Source organism: Bos taurus, chromosome 7 (assembly GCF_002263795.3).
Source record: "Bos taurus isolate L1 Dominette 01449 registration number 42190680 breed Hereford chromosome 7, ARS-UCD2.0, whole genome shotgun sequence".
Classification (NCBI taxonomy): Eukaryota; Metazoa; Chordata; class Mammalia; order Artiodactyla; family Bovidae; genus Bos; species Bos taurus.
In genome coordinates this window covers 2,848,466-2,871,915 of record NC_037334.1, presented here as the reverse complement: position 1 = coordinate 2,871,915, position 23,450 = coordinate 2,848,466, and the positions used below count along the sequence as shown (strand labels likewise).

The 23,450-nt window shown below is 43.7% G+C and overlaps 1 protein-coding gene across 1 annotated transcript in view; it reads left to right on the top strand.

Moving 5' to 3' along the window:
• Positions 1-23,450, top strand: part of OBSCN (obscurin, cytoskeletal calmodulin and titin-interacting RhoGEF) — a 234,361-nt gene that overhangs the window by 33,622 nt on the left and 177,289 nt on the right. Inside the window, 5 exon segments of the mRNA XM_059888870.1 lie at positions 143-418; positions 4,677-4,952; positions 12,093-12,368; positions 15,959-16,231; positions 20,161-20,436. Coding sequence (XP_059744853.1) covers positions 143-418; positions 4,677-4,952; positions 12,093-12,368; positions 15,959-16,231; positions 20,161-20,436 — 1,377 coding nt within the window.

Below are 23,450 nucleotides of genomic sequence, written 5' to 3'. Positions count from 1 at the left end.
CCCAGGTGGCGCTAGAGGAAAAGAATCTGCCTGCCCATGCAGGAGACACCAGAGATGTGTATTCTATCCCTGGGTCGAGAAGATCCCCTGGAATAGGGTCCCATTTGTGTCTCTGACCTTGTGTATCCCTCTCTGTGCCCAGAGTCCTCTGCAGTGTTTATCAAGGGGCAGCCAATGCATAAGGAGGTAAAGGCCGTGGCGGGGGCGAGTGCCACGCTGAGCTGCGAGGTGGCCCAGGCCCAGACGGAGGTGACGTGGTACAAGGACGGGAAGAAGCTGAGTTCGAGCTCGAAAGTGCATGTGGAGGCCAAGGGCTGCACCCGGCAGCTGGTGGTGCAGCAGGCGGGCAAGGCGGACGCCGGGGAGTACAGCTGCGAGGCCGGGGGCCAGAAGGTCTCCTTCCACCTGGACGTCACAGGTCAGTTTGGAGGTAGTAAGTTAGCCTCATGTGGAGGTGATGGGACGGGCTTGCACCCCTGACAGACCCGATGATCTTTCCACTAGACTTCATCTCTTTTGGTCTTCTGTCCTCCCACCACCATTTTTACACCCAAGGCTGGGCAAAGGGAGCTGGATGGGAGGGTGTGAGCAGAGGGGAGAAAGGCGTTCTGTAAACCCAGAGTGGTGTTTCCACACAGTGATGCATGGTCATCAGTTCCCAGCATCTGCCCAGGGTCGTCTGGGTGTTCCCTGGTGTCTGGGCCTCTGGTTCTGTCTTGCACTTGGAGTCTGATGTAAACCAGATGTCTTTCAACTGTGGGTATGTGAATTTGCTCCTCTTGGCTGTCCTGACAGCTCCTAGATGCCCCACCCAGCAATCCATGTGGGTTCACACTAGGAGAGATGTTTGAATTTCGTTAAACCAGGACCAGGGGAAATTTTTGCTGCACAGGCTTGGACTTATCTCAAGAGCAAACTATAGATTACCAGAGTTTTAAGAGTTTTGGACACTCTTTCTTCCTTGCACACGGATATTGAAGTTAACTGTGCATCTGTAGGACTTCTGAGGTGGCTCAGTGCGTAAAGAATCTGCCTGCAATGCAGGAGACGCAGGTTCTATCCCTGAGTCGGGAATACCTGCTGGGGGAGGGAATGGCAACCCACTCCAGTGTTCTTGCCTGGAGAATCCCATGGGCAGAGGAGCCCAGCGAGCTGCAGTCCATAGTTTTGCAAAGAGTCAGACATGGCTGAAGCGACTGAGCATGCATGCATGTGTATCTACATGTAACAAAATCTAGATCTATTTTTTTTGCAATGTGTGTGCAAAGTAAATAGAGCAGAGAATTGGTCAGTATGTGCCTGAAGTATGCACATGTGAAGTCTGGGGAATTCTCTTTTCAAAGCAAATATTGATTTCCTTTTTTCTTCTATTAGAACATTCTATGTCAGAATTCCGCTTGGAGTCTGATTTTTAGATTTAGACTTGGAAAGGAATAGTTGCTTCTCCTATATCAGCATGTATGTATCTTTTAAAAATTGTATTTTAGGAGAATTATAGCCATTTTTTTCATGGCAATCAATATGAAAGCTTATGAGAAATTGATTAGATTTTTAGGAAACTGTCTTAAGAGTGATACAAGAAACATTCAACTCAAATAGTCCTGTAATCTTTTAAGTCATTAGAGCCTTATGCAGTGAAAAATCTGCATAGGAAATGATCTAATCCTGGTAGTTTACACTGGTGAATTATATGAAATACTTTGGAAAAATCCATGTTCGGGGAAATTTTTCTTGAGAATAGAAAAAAGACTACAGTCTCTGATTTGTTTCATGTAGATAGTGTAACATTGATACTGATATCTGACAAGGCAAGTAGTAAGAATTAAAATTACAGACCTATCTGTTGTGGATATCAAGGCTAAAATATGAAACAAAATACTATCAAAATAAATTCAGCAGTATATTAAGAGGAAAATTGCAAATGCATTGTGATGAAAGCAACAGCCAGAAATGCCAGGTTGTTGAAACACTAGAGACATCACAAATCAATCTGTATACGACACGCAGGACAAAGCGTTTGGTGAGGTTTGGCAATATAAATGCAGAAGAAATGTTTAATAAAATTAGCATCAATTCATGCCATAAAATTCTTAACAAATTATAACGAAAACTGTTTTTTCTTAATTTGACAAGTGATGTTGTAGACAAGCAAGCTAATTGCACACAGAAAAGTGAAAGTTTGAAAGCTTTGCTTACGAGATGGGGAGCCAGACAAGGCAACCAGCTGTTACTGTTTTTATCTGACATTCTACAATACAGTTAGGACAAAAACAAAGCAACAGAGTGAACAAATAAAAGTGGAATTCATGGATAATACAATTTATCCAAAAGATAAATTATGATACCTAATAAGATAATTAAGAATGATAATTTTTGGAGGCTTTGTCAAGTGTATGAAGCCAATTAAAAAAAAAAATCAACATGAAGTAGACACTTCTGTGTCTACCTGGTAGCAACAAACATCTAAAAATGAAATTTTAAAAGAGTTACAATAGCATAAAAAGAATCATTTTCTAATTCCAGGTCTAATAAAAAGTGGTAAGAGATGCTTGGGGAAGATTATTAAAATTTTTTTGAGAGAGAGATGGGAAGTTCTAAAGAGGTAGAAATCTGTGGAAGAATAAACAATTTTCAATACCAATTAAAATTCAAAAAATGTTTCTTTAGTGCGGATTTTGAAAATTGACAAGTTGCAAAGACCATGTACAGTCAATTCACTCTTGAGGACGAGCAAAAGATGAGTTATTTGCTACGCCAAGTATCAACTGATATGAAGCTACAGTAATGAATAGAATAGGGTCTGGTTGAAAGGATCGATGACCAAAGGGCCAGAACAGTGATCTCATACACAGACCTGTGCTTGAATGGATGACCACATTCCCCTTCTCCTCTTTAAAAAATGTGGACTAGCGAGAGGGGTAGAGACAGCGTGGTTTTAATAAATGTTACTTGAACCATTTAACCATATAGAAAAAAGATTTCCTGATGGCTCAGAGGGTAAAATGTCTGCAATGCAGGAGACCCAGGTGCAATCCCTGGGTCGGGAAGATCCCCTGGAGAAGGAAATGGCAACCCACTCCAGTACTGTTGCCTGGAAAATATCCCATGAATGGAGGAGCCTGGTAGGCTACAGTCCATGGGGTTGCGAAGAGTCGGACACGACTGAGCGACTTCACTTCACTTTCACATACCACACATAGTCAGCTCCTGTTGAGTTAGAGACCATGGAATTAAAGGGAAAAATCATAGATGACAAGATAGATGGTTTTGATTAATTTAGGATAAAGGTGATTTCTTAGAATACAAATGCACTAACCATAATGAAAGAAATTTAACATACTTGAGTACGTTAAAACTAAACATGACGATTCATCAGAAGACAGCATGAGTTAGTAAAAGGCATGCCACACAGATATGAAAGATGTTTAGAACACACATTCTTGTCAGTGCCTAGCATTTGAATGGAGAAGGCAATGGCACCCCACTCCAGTACTCTTGACTGGAGAATCACATGGATGGAGGGGCCTGGTGGGCTGCAGTCCATGGGGTCGCTGAGGGTTGGACACGACTGAGCGACTTCACTTTCACTTTTCACTTTCATGCATTGGAGAAGGAAATGGCAACCCATTCCAGTGTTCTTGCCTAGAGAATCCCAGGGACGGGGGAGCCTGGTGGGCTGCCGTCTATGGGATCGCACAGAGTCGGACACGACTGAAGTAACTTAGCAGCAGCAGCAGCAGCATTTAAATACGAAAAAGTTCCTTAAAGTGAACAAACATATGAGTGACAGTCAATGCTACTGAAAATAGGGCAGAAACTTTGAACAATGACAACACAGAAGAGCAAACACTGATGAGCAAAACATCAGAAAAGGTTCTTGAGTTTGAGTCATCAGAAAAAATGTGTAAGACAGAGGAGGTAACACTCACTCCCACCAGTTTGCCAGCAGTGAGAACAGGTGAAGGTGGAGCCTCAGGTAATCTCATTTGTTGCAAACGAGAACATGGGCTGCACATTCCTGTGGAAAAGATTCTAGCCTTATACAGGAAGTCTCGGAATGTACATAGCATAACCCTACAATTCCCATCCTGTTGGTAAGCGGGCAGGAGATTTGAATAGTGTCACCAGAAAGAAGAAATGGCAAACCCAGTCCTAAGGGGAAGGTTGCTTAGCTTCTTCATTCCTCAGACAGTGACAAAGAAAGCAACAGGGAGGTGCAGAAGCTCCCCCAGGTTGCATCGTTGACAATAGTAAAAGTAGGCAAGGGCACAGAGCCTCAGCCATCTCCACGGACTGCAGCTGAAAAGTTCCTGCCTGCACTTCATGGAGAAGACTGTGGGTGCATCTAAAAAGTTGGGGGAATACTTGCCTTGTGACCCCACTGATGCCAGTCGTAGCGGATGAGGCTGATCCAAAGGCCACCACATCCTGAACCAGCTCGCAAGGACAGCTCACATGTAGGAGAATGCATAAATTATGTCACTTGTTGCTGAGAAAGTTTGGGGGACCTCTGCAGGGCACAAGACTGGTGCAGATCCCTGAGAAATCTCCAGCTCCATTTTCTCCTCCTTCTACTCCCAACTCCTCATCCCTATTCTTTGCCCGGGGCTGCCGTCCTGACTGAGATGGGGTCTCTGAGATGGTGTCTCTGACCCTGTGTATCCCTCTGTCCCCAGAGCCCTCCGTGGTGTTCGCCAAGGAGCAGCCGGCACGCAGTGAAGTGCAGGCCGTGGCGGGAACCAGTGCCACACTGAGCTGCGAGGTGGCCCAGGCCCAGACGGAGGTGACGTGGTACAAGGACGGGAAGAAGCTGAGTTCCAGCTCGAAAGTGCGTGTGGAAGCCAAGGGCTGCACCAGGCGGCTGGTGGTGCAGCAGGCGGGCAAGGCGGACGCCGGGGAATACAGCTGCGAGGCCGGGGGCCAGAAGGTCTCCTTCCACCTGGACGTCACAGGTCAGTCCTGGAGGAGGACGCTGAGCTAGCCTGCATGCAGGTGATGAGGGGACCCGCTTCCAGCCTCACCAGACTTGTGTGCCTGTGACCTTCAATTCTTCAAGCCTCCCTGTCTTCCATGTCCTGCACGGATACCCATGTGGGCCTGGGGGGGATGATTGGGAAGGGTGTGCCTGGAGAAGTGGGGCTGTGTTTTTCCACTTGTTTGCATTCAGTAAGGCTCGGTCGCAGTGACTTAGCATATGCCCTGAACCTTCCTGTTGTTCCTAGTGTCGAGACCCCAACTCTCCGTGATAATTTGGGACTGATGTAGACCTAGAGATATGTGACTTTCCTCCCATCATATGTCTTTCTTGACAGCCACCACATGCCCTAATCTGATACCTCGTATAGATTCTTGGTTTGCCTGAGGTGATACAATTTCATTGTTCTCGGATTAGGGGGGATATTGGTCACACAGTCCTGCTTGAAATTCTTCAGGAGTGAGCATTCGATGATCAATTTTTAAGTTTCTGGGTGGTCCTTCCTTCCTTTTCCCGGATATAGAGGCCCAGTTGCCTGTAGGTACCAAGAAATTGGTCCACGTTTTTCTTGTCACCCTTGCAAAGAGAAGAAAGGAAGGATTGGTGGAGAGTTACCGGTGCCATTTAGGGTGGTCTTCTTATATCAGATGTGATTTTGCATTTGTCTGCAAATGATTTGGACGTTCTGAGTCAGTATTCCCCTTGGCATTACATTGATGAATTTAGGAGTGGAAAGGAAAAATTTGCTTCTGCTATATTAGTAGGCTTTGCTAATGAGGAGTTACTGTCCTAGCAGCCTCTGACCAGCAAAGCAGTCTTTTATTTCATTCCATTTTCCTAATGGTGTTTTGCTGAAAGTTTTAGTTTTTGTTTCAGGTTTTAAGGATTTGTTAACAAAAGAAACCACTTGTTGTACACACATACACAATTTCGATATTTAATAGAGAATTATCTATTTTACTTTCAATAAGAAGAAGTGAAGTCGCTCAGTCGTGTCTGACTCTTTGAGACCCAATGGTTCCTCCATCCGTGGGATTTTCTAGGCAAGAGTACTGGAGTGGGTTGCCATTTCCTTCTCCAGGGGATCTTCCCAACCCAGATATCGAACCTGGATCTCCCGCACTGCAGGCAGACTCTTTACCATCTGAGTCACCAGGAAAGCTCAATAAACAACTTTCAATAAACAACCATTACAATAAAAGAGAAATAGAACAGTAAAGGAGGGTAACAGTACATACATCACCAAACTGTGTTTTTACTGACATCCAGATTCAAACAGTGCTAGGAAGTCCCATTTAACAGCGCTCTGGAGTCTCAGTTGGGAACATGTCTCAGGCAGCTCATCTGCTCCATGGGTGAGGCTTCAGATTACAGTTTGGGGGTTCCTGTTTATAATGCCTGGCTGCAAAGGAGTAAATTGCAGCTTTGGTTTTATGTTAATCGTGTTTTACAAAGCTGTTTGCTTTGCAAAGCTTGGAAAGTTGTTAAGCCTCAGGTATGGTTGGCCCGACACCCTCCAGGGCTCAAGAATCCCTCGATCTGCCCTCTTTCTTATCTATGGTGCTGCTGGGCTTGCACTCACATCTGGCACATAGTCAGGCCTATGTCTGGGCAGGTCAGAAGCAAGGTCAGAGGTCTACTTTGCTTTCTTGTCTTTGAAGCCTGAACTAAATTACTTTCATTTAATTTCCCTAACAGATGGTCAGTGAGTATCCCTGCTTCATGGCTGAAACATAGGGCTGTCTAAGAATTGGAAGAGAGCCTTCATGCCGAATAGGGGTGGGCTGCCATCCTCCATTGACTTGTAGGTCCGAACATCTAACACTTTGTGACCATGCCAGATAGGAGGATTTATGGGTGTGTGTATATACCCCAGATCCCACCATGCATCCTTGGAAGATGTGGTTTTCAGAGCATGTTAGAGTATTCTAAGGTAAAACCATTGAGAAGCTGTGAAATGTGGCTAAATCCTAGTAAACTATGAAAATAGGCGCAAGAAGATAGAGAAGAGTTGAAGAGTTGCATGGCTTGTCAATCAGTGGGACCAATACTGATAAGTTTTCTCAGCCCCATAGTTCTCTGGTAAACTATACAAAATGGGAAAAGTATTCTTCCTAGAGAGAGATAAAGGAGATATACTCTGTAACTCTCTCCGTGAACATAACATCAGTACCAAAATCACACAAGAAAGGCAGGAAGAATGAAATTTGAGACCAGTGTGGTATGAGTAACAAGGCCAAAATTGTAAATTAAATGTTAGCAGAAGGAGTTCAGCAATGTATCCAAGGGTTAGAGATCGCTGATGGAAGTCCAAGTCCAGGATTGCACTTTGGAGTTAACCTTGACAACATTAATAGATAGAAAGCTTGACTTTAAGAGATTGAATGCAGAACGACGTGATCGTCTCCATGAGTACAGAGTCAGTCTTGGGAGATTGTTCCTGTCTAAGAATTTGTCCATCTGTTCCAAGCTGTTCATTTTATTGGCATACAGTTGCTTGTAGTAATCCCTTATGATCCTTTACATTTCTGTGGTGTCTGATGTAACTTCTTCATTTTCATTCTGATTTTATTGATGAGTTATCTCCCTTTTTTTCCTTGATGAATTCGGCTAAAGGTTTATCAATTTTCTTTATCTTTTCAAAGAACTAGGCTTTAGTTTCATTGATCTTTGCCATAATTTTCTTTGTCTCTGTTTCATTTATTTCTACTCTAATCTTTAGGACTGATTTCTTCTTTACTAAATTTAGATTTTGTTTGTTCTTCTTTCTCTAATTGTTTTAGGTATAGGGTTAGGTTGTTTATTTGAGATTTTTCTTGTTTCTTGAGGTAATATTGTATTGCTATAGACTTCCCTCTTAGAACTGCTTTTGCTGCACGCTTTAGGCTTTGGATCATTGTGCTTTCATTTTCATCTGTCTCTAGATATTTTTCGATTTCCTCTTTGATCTCTTTACTGATTCATTGGCTGTTCAGTAGCATATTGTTTAGCCTCCGTGTGTTTGTATTTTTTATAGTTTTTTTTTTCCCTTGTAGTTTATTTCTAATCTCATAGCATCGCTATTGGAAAAGGTGCTTTCAGTTTTGAAATGCTTTCATTGAAAAGATTATTTCCGTTTTCTTAAATTCCCAAGGCTCATCTTGTGCCCCAGCGTGTGGTCAATCCTGGAGAAAGTTCTGAGTGCACTTGAGAAGAATGTGTAGTTTGAGAAGAATGTGTAGCTGTATTGCTACGCAGCTTTTGGATGAAATGCTCTGTAAATATCAATTAAGTCCATGTGGTCTAACGTGTGATTTAAGGCCCGTGTTTCCTATTAATTTTCTGCCTGGATGATCTGCCCATTGACAAAAGAGGTGTCTTAAGTCCCCCATTATTATTATGTTACTGTTGATTTCTCCCTTTATGGTTGTTAGTATTTGCCTTATATATTGATGTGCTCCTATGTTGGATGCATATATATTTACAATTGTTATATCTTCTTTTTAGATTGATCCTTTGATCACTAGATTAGATGAGATGGTTGGATGGCATCACTGACTTGATGGACATGAGTTTGAGTAAGCTCCGGGAGTTGGTGATGGACAGGGAAGCCTGGTGTGCTGCAGTCCATGGGGTTGCAAAGAGTCAAACACGACTGAGCGACTGAACTGAACTTTAATCATTATGTAGTTCCTTCTTTATCTCTTATAACAGTCTTTGTTTTAAAATCTGTTTTGTCTGAGCATTACCACTCCAGCTTTGTTATGATTTCCGTTTGCATGGAATATCTTTCTCCATCCCCTCACTTTCAGTCTGAGGTGGGTCTCTTGACAGCATATACATGGTCTTGTTTCTATATCCACTCAGCCAGTGTATGTCTTTTGGCTGATGCATTTATTCCATGTACATTTAAGGCGTTTATCAATATGTATGCTCCTGTTACCATTTTCTTAATTGTTTTTATTTGTTTTGTAGGTCTTTTCCTTCTTTTGCATTTCCTGCCTAGAGAAGTTCCTTTAGCATTTACTATAAGGCTGATTTGGTGGTGCTGAATTCCCTTAACTTTTTCTTGACTGTAAAGCTTTTGATTTCTCCATGAAATCAGAAGTAGAGCCTCGCTGTGTAGAGTATTTTTGGTTATAGTTTCTTCTCTTCCATCACGTTAAGAATATTGTGCTTCTGCTGTCTACCCTCTGGTGGATGAGGCTATCTAAGAGGCTTGTGCAAACTTCCTGATGGTAGAGACTGACGGTGGGTAGAATTGGGTCTTGCTCTGGTTTGCAGGGCAGCGTTCAGTAACTTCAGTCTGCTTGTTTGCTGATGGGTGGGTCTGCACTCCCTGTTAGTTTTTTGACCTGAGGTGATTCTTGCCTGGTATCCATGGGCTCTAGGGTAAGGCTAATGGCAAAGACCTCCAGGAGGGCTCACGCCTACAGATACTTCCTTGGACAGCTGCTGTCAGTACTGTTATCTCTGTGATGAACCACTGCCAACCCACACCTCTGCAGGGGACCCTCTAATGCTAGCAGGCAGGTCTGGTTCAGTCTCCTGTGGGGTCACTGCTCCTTTCCCCCCGGGTCCTGATGTGCCCAGGATTTTGTGTGTGCCCTCCAGGAGTGGGGCTTCTGTTTCCCCAGGGCCTGTGGAAATCTGCAGTCACATCCTTCAGGTTCGATTCCCTGGGGATTACTAGTCTCTTTGGCAGATCCCAAGGGTGGGAAGCCTGATGTGGGGCTCAGCACCTTCACAACAGTGGGAGAACCTCTGTGGTATAATTGTTTTCTAGACCGTGGGTTGCCCTCCTGGTGGGTATGGGATTTTCTTTTATCATGACTGCACCCCTCCTGCCATCTTCTTGTGGCTTCTCCTTTGTCTTTGGACTTGGGGTATCTTTATTGGTGGGTTCAAGCCTAGTCCTGCTGATGGTTGTTCAACAGTTAGTTGTGATTTTGGTACTCTTCCAGGAGGAGGTGAGTGCACATCCACTCTGCTATTTTGACCTAATCTCCGTGAGTACAAATCAAATGGTTGATTAAACTTGAATGTTATACACTAAGAAAAAAATGTTGATAATACTGATCACCAGTTCCTGCCATAAAATTCTTAGCTTCCCTGGTGGCTCAGAGGTTAAAGCCTCTGCCTGTAATGCCGGAGACCTGGGTTCGATCCCTGGGTTGGGAAGATCCCTGGAGAAGGAAATGGTAACCCACTCCAGTATTCTTGCCTGGAGAATCCCATGGATGGAGAAGCCTGGTAGGCTGCAGTCCACGGGGTTGCAAAGAGTCAGACATGACTGAGCGACTTCACTTCACTTTCACATACCACACATAGTCAACTTTTAAAAATTAACATTATATAATTCATTCAACAACAACAAAAACAGCAAGGTGTGTCTGGAAATATTTGATGTGAGAGATGATAAATGTAGGGCTCTCCAACCACTGAGTTGAGTAACGAGGAAATAAAATCAACAGCAAACAGTTCTGAAAAACTCAAAGTGAAATTTGCTGATGACGTGATGATCAACTCAGACAATCTCAGAGATAAATTATTAGACTGTGTATAATTCTAGAGTAGAATTAGTATGTAAAAAATCAATATGCAGAAAACATTTCTACATACAAGTCCTGGCAAAGAATGCTTGGCAAGTGAAATTTGTGTGAAAGAGAGTAGTATAATTGTATCGTGAGTCTGATTTCAGGTCTGATAGAAGTTGCTAAGAGGATGTGTGTGGGGAAATTATTCAAGATTCTTGAGAGGCAGAGGTTGAAATAGATGGGTAGAAGTCTGAGGGAGAAATAAAAAATTATTATTAAAAATCAAGATGGAACAAAATATGTTTCTAATTGTCAGACGAAAGAATAGCAGGCAGATTCCAATGGTATGGTACAGTCAATATGCTGTTTTCTCAAAGAATGTTCAGAGGGAGCATTTACTGGTACCCAATGTTAGAAAATTATCATAAGGCTGCAGTTTTCAAGATAAGGGGATGCCAGTGCAGAGGAGCAGAATAGTGAGCTCAGAAACAGTTCCTTGCATGAATGGATTCCTGCACCAGCCATCCACCTTCTCGACCTTCCTCATGTTCCATTTGCTACTCTGTTGTCTATCAGAGAAGTTGAGAAAGGATATGGTCTTCAAATATTGTGGTTGCATCACTGAAAACTGTACAGAAAACTTAAATTGTAATAGCAATTCACACCACACACAAAAGTAAACTTGTAGTAAATTAGAAACCTCAGCATAAAAGGTAAAACCCCCAAAACCCTGATGATGATGATATTTTTAAAGATGATGATATTTTTAAATCTTTTTAAAGATGATGATAAAGATGATATTTTTAAAGATTTAAGGTAAGGAAAGATTTCTTAAATAGAACACAGTGCTCTACAATGAAAGAGATGAGAAGATGCGAAAACTATTGAAAAGGTGTGATTTATCAGAGGAATCGATCAAAGAGTAAAAATGGTAGTCACATAGTTGTAAAGATCCTTAAATCCTATGTCATTCTCTGGTGTTTCAATGGATAAAGAGCGGCCACAGGTGAAGCAAGAAAAGAGAGAGCCTACTATCGGTAGTTGTAAAAAGCTTTGAATAGTGTTGCTAGGAAGGAGAACACAGTCACAGTGAGTGAACCCAGTGCTAAGGGAAAAGGAGTTCAGCTTCCTCAGTTCTCATGCAGTGTAAAAAGAGCCACTAGGAGGTGTAAGCACTCCCAGCAGATTGCCATCAGCTGACAACAGTAAGAACAGGAAGGGATGCTGAACCAATTCCATGGACTGCAGGCGAAAAGTCCCTGCATAATAGTGGGGAGAAGACTGTGGGTCCATCTAGGAAGGTTAGGGAACAGTTGCCTCATGACCCTGCTGATGCCAGGAGCAGGGGATCTTTTGCAATGGCACCCCCTGGACCAGATCAAAAGGACCCATGGGAGAATGCTTAAATTGTAAGTCTTTTGGTGAGAAACTCATGGGTCCTCTTCAGGGCACAGGGCTGGAGCCAAGTCAGCAGAAGTCTCCAGCCCCATTGCCCCTTCTCATCACCCCACACCCCTACCTCCCATTCAGGTCTTCTTTGCCCGGGGCTGCCGTCCTGACTGAGATGGGGTCTCTGACCCTGTGTATCCCTCTGTCCCCAGAGCCCTCGGTGGTGTTCGCCAAGGAGCAGCCGGCACGCAGTGAAGTGCAGGCCGTGGCGGGAACCAGTGCCACACTGAGCTGCGAGGTGGCCCAGGCCCAGACGGAGGTGATGTGGTACAAGGACGGCAAGAAGCTGAGTTCGAGCTCGAAAGTGCGTGTGGAGGCCACGGGCCGCGGGCGGCGGCTGGTGGTGCAGCAGGCGGGCAAGGCGGACGCAGGGGAGTACAGCTGCGAGGCCGGGGGCCAGAAGGTCTCCTTCCGCCTGGACGTCACAGGTCAGTCCTGGAGGAGGACGCTGAGCTAGCCTGTGTGCAGGTGATGAGGGCACTGGCTTCCAGCCTCACCAGATGTATGTGCGCTTGCCTGGTGCTTTTATCTCTTCATATCTCCCTGTCTCCCATGCCCCACCTGGACACCTGTCTGGGCTCAGGGGTGGGTGGATGGAGAGGAGGGTGGGGGTTGAAAGAAGAGGGGTTGTTTCTGTCTACCTGTTTCCAGGCAGTGGGGCTCAGTCACACGGTCTTAGCATCTGCCCAGAATGATCCTGTTGTTCCTGGTATCGGGACCCTGACTCTCCCTAGGCTTGGGGCTGAAGTAGATGTGGGGATGTGTGACTTTCTTCTCATTGGATGTCTTTTCTGACAGCCACCACTTGCCCTCACCCAGGACCTCGTGTAGATTTTTGGTTGGTCTGAGCTGTTTCAATTTGATGAATCCCAGATTCATCAAAAATTCATCATTTTGGGGGGGGGGTGGTGGAAATATTGGCCACATGATCTTGGAATTATCTCAGGAGTGAACTTTGAATGATCAAATATTAGGTTTCTGGGAGGCCTTTCCTTCCTTTTGCTGGATGTGGAGGCTCTTATTGGCTGTAGGTAGCAAGAAATTGGCCCATGTTTTCTTGTCACGTCCTTGAAAAGGGAATTAGAAAGGGTGATGTGTATAGTCATCAGTACTATTCAGGGTGATCATCATAGATGAAATATGGTTTTTCCACTGGCTTCAGAAGGTTGGATGACCCAGGTCAGTATTCCCTTGGTGTTACTGATGGGTTTAGGAATGGAAAGCATAAAGGCACTCTTACTGCTCGTGAGGAGTCACTGTCCTCGCAGCCTCTGACTGGCAAAGCAGTCTTTATATATTTATTTTACTTTTTAAACGTTTTTTCCCCTCCAGTTTTATTTTTGTTCCATTTTCCAAATGGTCAGTGATCGTGTGTTCCTTGTGGCTACAACATGGGCCAGTCTAAGAAATCAGGTTATTCTTCTTCTGGAAAAAATGTCTTCATGGGAAATAGAGATGGGCTGCGATCCCACACTGACTCCTAGGTGCCAGCACACACCAGTTTGGGACCATGCCAGTGCAAAGTTTGTATATTCGTGGATTTGTACAGATACTTGTGATCTCACATGGTTAGTTGTTTTCAGAAAATGTCAGTGACTATTCTAAGATAAAAGTATTGGAATATTGTAAAATGTGGCTAGATCCCAGGAAACTTTGTGGAAGTGGACAAAAGAAGATCAAGAAAAGTCAAAGAGTTGTATAACTTGTCAGTCATTAAGACCGATAATGAACAGTCTTCTCAGCCTGTAGTTCTCTGGTACACTGTAAATAATTACCTGGAAAGCTGTTACTCCATTCTTGTGAAGATGGTCCTAGAAGGGAAAAAGAAAGTACTCTCTTCATGGACAAGAAAGCAACTGTCTTCATTTACAGGACATAACATCAATGAAAATCACACAGCGGAAGAAGAGAGAATGAAATTTCTGACCAGTGTACTGTGACTATTCTGGCCCAAATCATAAATTAAATGTCATCAAAATGGATTCAGTATTGAATCTGAGGGTAGAGATCAGCGATCCTAGTCCAGGGTTGCATTATGGGTTTAACTTTGGCCATGGTAATAGACAGAAAGCTTGACATTAAGAGATTGAATGAAAAAGATGTCATCATTTCCATGAATACAGAATCAAGTGGTTGATTCAATTGGAGAGATAAAACATTTGATAATATTGAACAAATAAATTCCTGCTTTAAAGTTCTTAGTGAGCTATGTAAAAGTGCTCTTTTTTTAATGTTGAAAACTTCCTACAAAACGACAACAGCGACAGCAACATCCCCCTTAGGACGTCCCGGGAGAGCTTTGGAGTGAGGGATGGAACGCTTAGGCCACTCTAACCGCCGAGTTCAGGAAGGAGGGGAATAAAGTCACTGGCAAACAGTTTTCAAAAATCAAAATCAAGGTGGAATTTGCTGATGACATGATAATCAGCTCAGATAATCTCCATGATAAACTACTAGACTGTGTATGATTCTTGAGTAGGATTAGTGTGTAAAAAAGTCAATATGCAGAAAACATGCCTACATCTGAGTCCTGGCAAGGAATGCTTGGAATAAGAAATTTGTGTGAAAGAGTTAGACGAGCACAGTTGTACCACATTTCTATTTTCGGGTCTGATAAAAGTTAGTAAGAGGCAGTATCTGGGGAAATTACGTAAGATTCTTGAGAGACGGGATAGCAAGAATTGGATAGAAATCTGAGGGGAAAAATCAAAGATGTTTATTAACAATTAGAATCAAACCAAATGTGTTTTTAGGGTGTTCTGAAGGAAGAATAACAGGCAGATTGCAAACGCACTGTCCAGCCAATGCTTTGTTTTCTTGAAGAAATGCACAGTTGAGCATTTACTGTACCTAATGTCAGGGATTACCATAAGGCTGCGGTTTTAAAGATCGGGGATCCCAGTACAGGAATAGGTACCACATCAGAGGAACAGAACAGTGAGCTCAGAAAGAGCTCCTCACGAACGGACTCCTGTGCCACCCCTCCCTACGCCTGTGTCTTCCGTTGGTTACTGTGTTGTCTATAGGAGAGGTCGAGAAGGATGTTGTGTTAGTAAACGGTGCTTGGACCACTGAATCATATGGAAGATTAAATTATACTAGCAGTTCACATAACACACAAAGGTCAACTCATAGTGAGTTAGAAACCTTAGTGTAAAAGGTAAAAGCCCCCAAACCCTCAGATGATAACATGGTCTTCTTTGAAGACTTCGGGTAAGGAGAGATTTCTTAAATAGAACACAAATGATCTACGCTCCAAGGCCTATTGGACATTATGACACTGTTGGAAGGAATAGCTCTGGTTTATCAGAGGCCTGGATCAGAGAGTAAAAATGCCAACCACGCAGTTGGGAATATCCTTAAAACCTACCTGTCTCGTCATTCTGTTGTTTTTAAATGGAAAGGAGTGGCCAGAGCTGAATGGAGAAAAGAGAGAGCCTACTACAGGCAAGTGGGCAAAAGGCTTGACTGGTGTCACCAACAAGAAGAGAACAGTGATGGCAAAGCCAGCGCTAAGGGGAAGGGCGAGCCGCTTCTTTATTCCTCAGACAGTGACCCAGACGGCCACTGGAGGGTACAGGCGCTCCCAGCGGATTGCCACAAGTTAACAATAGTAAGAGTAGTGCCAAGCCTGAGACATCCTCTTTGTTGAGTGCAGGTGAAAACTTCCCTGCGTAACCACGTGGAGATCGCAGGGCACCATATAGGAAGGTTGGGGAACACTTGCTTCATGACTCTACACATGCCATAAGCAGAGGAGAAGTATTTTCCAGCAGTGCCCCCACCCTTAGACTAGCTTACAGGAATCCATGGGAGAACGTGTAAATTGTGCCACTCATTGCTGAAAAAGGCAGGGCGTCCTCTTCAGGGCATCAGGCTGGTGCAGAACCTGGAGAAGTCTCCAGTTCTGTGCTTCCTTCCCACCCGACCACCAGCTCCCCATCCAGGTCGTCTTTGCCCGGGGCTGCTGTCCTGACTGAGATGGTGTCTGTGACCCTGTGTATCCCTCTATCCTCAGAGCCCTCGGTGTTTGCCAAGGAGCAGCCAGCACGCAGTGAAGTGCAGGCCGTGGCGGGAACCAGTGCCACGCTGAGCTGCGAGGTGGCCCAGGCCCAGACGGAGGTGACGTGGTACAAGGATGGGAAGAAGCTGAGTTCGAGCTCGAAAGTGCGTGTGGAAGCCAAGGGCTGCACCCGGAAGCTGGTGGTGCAGCAGGCAGGCAAGGCGGATGCCGGGGAGTACAGCTGCGAGGCCGGGGGCCAGAAGGTCTCCTTCCGCCTGGACGTCACAGGTCAGTTTGGAGGCAGTAAGTTAGCCTCATGTGGAGGTGATGGGACGGGCTTGCACCCCTGACAGAGCTGATGATCTTTCCACTAGACTTCATCTCTTTTGGTCTTCTGTCCCCCCACCCCCATTTTCATACCCAAGGCTGGGCAAAGGGAGCTGGATGGGAGGGTGTGAGCAGAAGGGAGAACGGCGTCCTGTAAACCCAGAGTGGCATTTCCACACAGTGATGCACGGTCGTCAGTTCCCAGCATCTGCCCAGGGTTGTCTGGGTGTTCCCTGATGTCTGGGCCTCTGGTTCTGTCTTGCACTTGGAGTCTGCTGTAAACCAGATGTCTTTCAACTGTGAGTATGTGACTTTGCTCCTCTTGGCTGTCCTGACAGCTCCTAGATGCCCCACCCAGCAATGCGTGTGGGTTCACACTAAGAGAGATGGTTGAATTTCATTAAAGTAGGTGCAACACTGTCGTACTTGATTTATCTCAATACTGAACTATGGATTACCAAAATTTTAGGTGTTCTGGATACTCTTTTTTCCTTATACATGGGATTAGAAGTTATCTGTGCAGCTACATATAACAAAATCTAGGTACATTTTCAAAGCAAATACTGATTTTATTATGTCTTCTGTAAGAACATTCTGAGTCAGAATTCTGCTTGAAGTCTGATTTATATATTTAGATTTGGACAGGAATGGTAGCTTCTCCTATACCAGCATGCATATATTTTTTTAAATGGTATTTTAGAAGAATAGACAATTTTTTCATGACGATGAATATGAACGGTTTTACAAATTGATTAGTTTCTTGGAAAACTCTACGAAAAGTGGTTCAGGAAATATTCAACTACTTAAATAGTCCTAAAACCTTTAAAGTAATTGAAACCATAATGAAAAATCTTCTCATAGATCTAGTCCTAGTAGTTCCACTGGCATATTATATGGAATACTTTGGAAATAAAGTCTTGTTCATGGAGAATTTTTTAGAAAACAGTAAAAGATATAGGCTCTGTTTCTTGTTGATGATGTAACATTGATACTAGTATCTGACAGGGAAAGTAGTAAGAAATTAAAATTGTAGACCGATCTATTATGGATATCAAAGCCAAAATCTGGAACAAAATATCAAAATTAAAAATATAATAAGAGGAAAATTGGTAATATGCTGTGATGAAAGTCATACTCCAGAAATACAAAGTTCTTTACACGCTACAAATGTTGGCAAGCAATCTCGTCATGATATGCAGAATAAAATATTTGATAAGATTTGGCATTTTAAATACAGAAGAAATGTTTTATAAAGTTAGCATCAAATCATGCCATAAAGTTCGTTATGAATTATACAGAAAACAATTCTTTCTTAATTTGATAAACAATGCCGCAGGCAAATCAGCTGTCTGTACACAAAAAAAGTGAGTTTTAAAGCTTTGCCTATGAGATAGGAAACCAGACAAGGAAGCCAACTGTTACTGCTTTTGTCCAACATTCTAAAACACAGGACAAAAATAAAGTGAAAGATATAAAAGTGTGACAAAGCAAAAGTGGAATTCATGAATAATATGATTTATCCAAAAGATAAAACATGTGACATAATAAGATAGTTAAAAATAATTACCATGTAAAAAATCAGTATGGAAAAAAAAACATTTCCATGTCTAAGAGTAGCAGCAGACATCTCGAAAATGAAATTTTGAAAGTTACAATGGCATGAAAAGGATCAATATCTAATTCCAAGTCTAATAAATGTGCTGAGAGGCTCTGTAAGGGCAGGGAGAAGTTAAAAAAAAATTTAAGAGACAGTCAAGAAGTTCTAAGATGTTGGGTAGAAATCGATTGAAGAATAAAACATGTTCAATACCCATTAAAATTCAAATAAATGTTTGTTTAGTGGGACTTTGAAAATTGACACATAAATTTCAAAGACCATGTACAGTGAATTCACTCTTGAAGAACAAAAGGAGAGTTATCTGCTATACTAGATATCAATACTGTTAGAAAGCTACAGTAATGAACACAGTAGTGTCGTGTTCCAAGGACAGGTATTGAGACCCAAGGACCAGAATAGGGAGCTCAGACACAGACCGATGAGTGGATGACCACGTTCCCCTTCTTCTTAAAAGAAAACTGTGGAATAGTGCAAGGGGAAAGGCAGCATGTTCTTAATAAATGGTACTTAAACATTCAACTGTAGTAAATCAATAGAAAAAAAAAAGATCAGACTTGTAACTCATCCTACACATAGTCAACTCCCTTTTGGAGTTGAAGGGAATAGAAGGGAAAATCATACAATTCTTTTTTAAAAAATTATTTGGTTTTGGTTGGGTTGGGTCTTTGTTGCTAGATGTGGACTTTGTCTGTGGTCAGCAGGGGCCATTCTTCACTGCTGGGCACAGGCTTCTCATTGAGTCACTTTTCTTGTTGTAGAGCCCAGGCTCTGGGCACACAGGCTCCAGTAGATGCAGGAGGCGGGCGCGGAAGTTGCAGCTCTCAGGCTCGGTAGTTGCAGCTCGGGGGCCCTAGAGTGCACATGTTTCCGTGGTCGTGGCCCACGGGCTCGGTAGTTGCAGCTTCTGGGCCCTAGAGTTTGAGCTCAGTAGTTGTGGCACATGGGCTTGGTTGCTCTTAGAGCTCACATGTGAACTCTTCCTGTGTCCCCTGCGTTGGCAGGCAGATTCCTCTCCACTGTGCCACAAAGGAAGTCCTCATAAAACTCTTAGATGAAAACATAGATGATTTTAATTATTTAAAGGTAGAGAATGATTTCTCAGACTGTTCACCAACCATAATGAGTGGGGTGCCCTTTCCTTCTCCAGAGGATCTTCCCGACCCAGGTACTGAACCCCGGTCTCTTGCATCTCCTGCATTGGCAGGCGGATACCTTGTCACTTGCACCACTTGGAAGCTCTCAACCATACTGAAACAAATTTAAAATACTTGACTACATTAAAACTAAACATGAAGATTCACCAGAAGATAGCATAAGTTCGTAAAAGGCAAACCACACAGATATGGAAGATACTTAGAACACACAGACTTGTCAGTGCCTAGCATTTAAATATATATAAATAAACAGGTCCTTCAAATGAACAAATAATCGACAGACGCCGCTATTGAAAATAAGGCAAAACCTTTGAACAGGGACAATACAGAAGAGCAAACACTGTTGAGCGAAAACATCAGAAAGGGTTTTTTACTTTGACTCATCAGAAAAAATGCAAAAGAGCGTCACAGGAGGTGCACTCAATCCCATCATTTTGCCAACAGTGAGAGTAGGTGAGGGTGGAGCCTCAGCAAGTCTCACTCACTGCAGATGAGAACATGGCTTACACAGTACTGTGGGGAAGGCTCTGGCCTCATAGAGGAAGGCTAGGAATGCACCCATGACGACCCATCTGTTTCGGTTTGAATAGTGTCACCAGGAAGAAAACAGTAATGGTGAACCCAGTCCTAATGGTAAAGGTGGTCAGTATCTCCACTCCTCAGACAGTGAAAGGGAAGACCATGGGGAGGTGCAAGCGTGCACGTTGGCAATAGAACTTATAGGCGTGGGTGCTGAGCCTAAGGCATCTCTGTGGACTGCAGGTGAAACGTTCCCTGCATAACCATATGGGGAAGACTGGGGCACCATCTAGGAAGGTTGGGGAACACTTGCCTCGTGAACCTGTGGATGCCATGCACAACAGACCAGTCTTTTCCAACGGCCCCCCTGACAACTGAGCCAGCTTACATGGAGAATGCATAAATTGTGTGACTTTTGCTGAGAGAGGCAGGGGACCTCTGCAGAGCACAGGGCTGGTGCAGAGCCTGAGAAGTCTCAAGCTGTGTGCCTCCTTCCCACCACCCCAAATCCCAGCTCCCCATCCAGGTCTTCTTTGCCCGGGGCTGCCGTCCTGACTGAGCTTGGGTCTCTGACCCCATGTATCCTCCTCTGTCCCCAGAGCCCTCGGTGGTGTTCGCCAAGGAGCAGCCGGCACACAGTGAAGTGCAGGCCGTGGCGGGGGCGAGTGCCACGCTGAGCTGCGAGGTGGCCCAGGCCCAGACGGAGGTGACGTGGTACAAGGATGGCAAGAAGCTGAGTTCGAGCTCGAAAGTGCGTGTGGAGGCCACGGGCCGCGGGCGGCGGCTGGTGGTGCAGCAGGCGGGCAAGGCGGACGCAGGGGAGTACAGCTGCGAGGCCGGGGGCCAGAAGGTCTCCTTCCGCCTGGACGTCACAGGTCAGTCCTGGAGGAGGACGCTGAGCTAGCCTGTGTGCAGGTGTGAGGGAACTGGCTTTTGGTCTCATCACACTATGTGTGCATTCGCCTATAACCTTCATCTCTTCTTGCCTCTCAGTCTTCGTGTCCCATCTTGATACCCATTTTGGCCTGGAGGAGGATGAATGGCAAGCGTGCATTGGAAAGAGGCGCAGCCGTTTCCGCCACCTGTTTCCAGGCGGTTAGGCTCAGTCCCACTGTCTTCTCACCTGCCCAGAAGCTTTTTGTTTTCCCTGGTGTCAAAACCCATTTTACCAAAAGTTTTACTTTCAGTTCCGGTTCAAAGAATTTGTTTTCAAAAGAAACAGCTCATTACACACAAATAAGCAATTTAAATATTTAATAGAGGTTTATTTAACTTAATTTCAATATAATCATTAAAAGAAACAAACAATAGAAAAGAGTAACAGAGTGTTGGTGGGAATGCAAACTGGTACAGCCTCTAGGAGTACAGTGAAAATTCCTTAAAAAATTGGAAATAGAACTGCGATATAACCCAGCAATGCCACTGCTGGGCATACACACCAAGGAAACCAGAATTGAAAGAGACACATGTACCCCAGTGTTCATTGCTGCACTGTTTATGATAGCTAGGACATGGAAGCAACCTGGATGTCCATCAGCAGATGAATGGATAAGGAGTTGGAATACAATGGAGTATTTAGTTCAGCTCAGTCATGTCCGACTCTTTGTGACCGCATGGACTGAAGCATGCCAGGCTTTCCTGTCCATCACCAACTCTTGGAGCTTGCTCAAACTCATGTCCATCGAGTCAGTGATGACATCCAACCATTTCATCCTCTGTCATCACCTTCTCCTCCTGCCTTCAATCTTTCCCAGCATCAGGGTCTCTTCTAGTGAGTCAGTTCTTCACATTATGTGGCCAAAGTACTGGAGTTTCAGCTTTAGTATCAGTCCTTCCAATGAACATTCAGGACTGATTTCCTTTAGGATTGTTTGGTTGGATCTCCTTGCAGTCCAAGGGATTCTCAAGAGTCTTATCCATGTCCACAGTTCAAAAGCACCAGTTCTTCAACACTCAGCTTTCTTTATGGTCCAGTGCTCACATCCGTACATGACTACTGGAAAAACCATAGCTTTGACTAAGATGGACCTTTGGTCAGCAAAGTAATGTCTCTGCTTTTTAATATGCTGTCTAGGTTGGTCATAGCTTTTCTTCCAAGGAGCAAGCACCTTTTAATTTCATGGCTGCAGTCACCATCTGCAATGATTTTGGAGCCCAAGAAAATAAGTCTCTGCTGTTTCCACTGTTTCCCCATCTGTTTGCCATGAAGTGATGGGACTGGATGCCATGATCTTAGTTTTCTGAATGTTGAGTTTTAAGCCAGCTTTTTCACTCTCCTCTTTCACTTTCATCAAGAAGCTCTTTAGTTCTTCGCTTTTTGCCTAAGGGTGGTGTCATCTGCATAACTGAGGTTATTGATATTTCTCCCTGCAAGCTTGATTCCAGCTTGTGCTTCATCCAGTCCAGCATTTTGCATGATGTATTCTGCATGTAAGTTAAATAAGCAGTGTGACAATATACAGCCTTGACACACACCTTTCTCAATTTAGAACCAGTATGTTGTTCCATGTTCAGTTCTAACTGCTGCTTCTTGACCTGCATAGAGATTTCTCAGGAGGCAGTTAAGGTGGACTGGTATTCCCATCTCTTTAATAATTTTCCACAGTTTGTTGTGATCCATATAGTCAAAGGCTTTGGCATAGTCAATAAAGCAGAAGAAGATGTTTTTCTGGAACTCTCTTGCTTTTTTGATGATCCAACAGATGTTGGCAATTTGATCTCTGGTTCCTCTACCTTTTCTAAATCCAGCTTGAACATCTGGAAGTTCACGGTTCACGTACTGTTGAAGCCTGGCTTGGAGGATTTTGAACATTACTTTTCTAGCGTGTGAGATGAGTGCAATTGTGCGGTAGTTTGAACATTCTTTGGCATTGCCTTTCTTTGGGATTAGAATGAAAACGGACCTTTTCCAGTCCTGTGGCTACTGCTAAGTTTTCCAAATTTGCTGGCATATTAAGTGCACACTTTCACAGCATCATCATCATTCTGATTTGAAATAGCTCAACTGGAATTCCATCATCTTCACTAGCTTTGTTCATAGTGATGTTTCCTAAGGCCCACTTGACTTTGCATTCCAGGATATCTGGCTCTAGGTGAGTGATCACACCATTGTGGTTATCTGAGTCATGAATATCATTTTGTATCGTTCTTCTGTGTATTCTTGCCACCTCTTCTTAATATCTTCTGCTTCTGTTAGATCCATACCATTTCTGTCCTTTATTGTGCCCATCTTTGCATGAAATATTCCCTTGGTATCTCTAGTTTTCTTGAAGAGATCTCTAGTCTTTCCCATTCTATTGTTTTCCTCTATTTCTTTGCACTGATCACTGAGGAAGGCTTTCTTATCTCTCTTTGCTATTTTTTTTGGAACTCTGCATTCAATTGGGTATATCCTTCCTTTTCTCCTTTGCCTTTAGCCTATTTTCTTTTGTCAGCTATTTGTAAAACCTCCTCAGACAACCATTTTGCCTTTTTGCACTTCTTCTTGGGGATGGTCTTTATTCCTGCCTTCTGTACAGTCTCATGAACCTCCATCCATAGTTCTTCAGGCACTCTGTCTATCAAATCTAGTCCCTTAAATCTATTTCTCACTTCTACTGTATAACTGTAAGGGATTTGATTTACGTCATACCTGGATGGTCTAGTGGTTTTCCCTACTTTCTCCAATTTAAGTCTGAATTTTGCCATAAGGGGTTCATGATCTGAGCCACAGTCAGCTCCCAGTCTTGTTTTTGCTGACTGTATAGAGCTTCTCCATCTTTGGCTGAAAAGAATATAATCAATCTGATTTCAGGATTGACCATCTGGTGATGTCCATGTGTAAAGTCTTCTCTTGTGTTGTTGGAAGAGGTAAGCTAAAAAAAATCCAGGCTTAAACAGGACGCTGTGA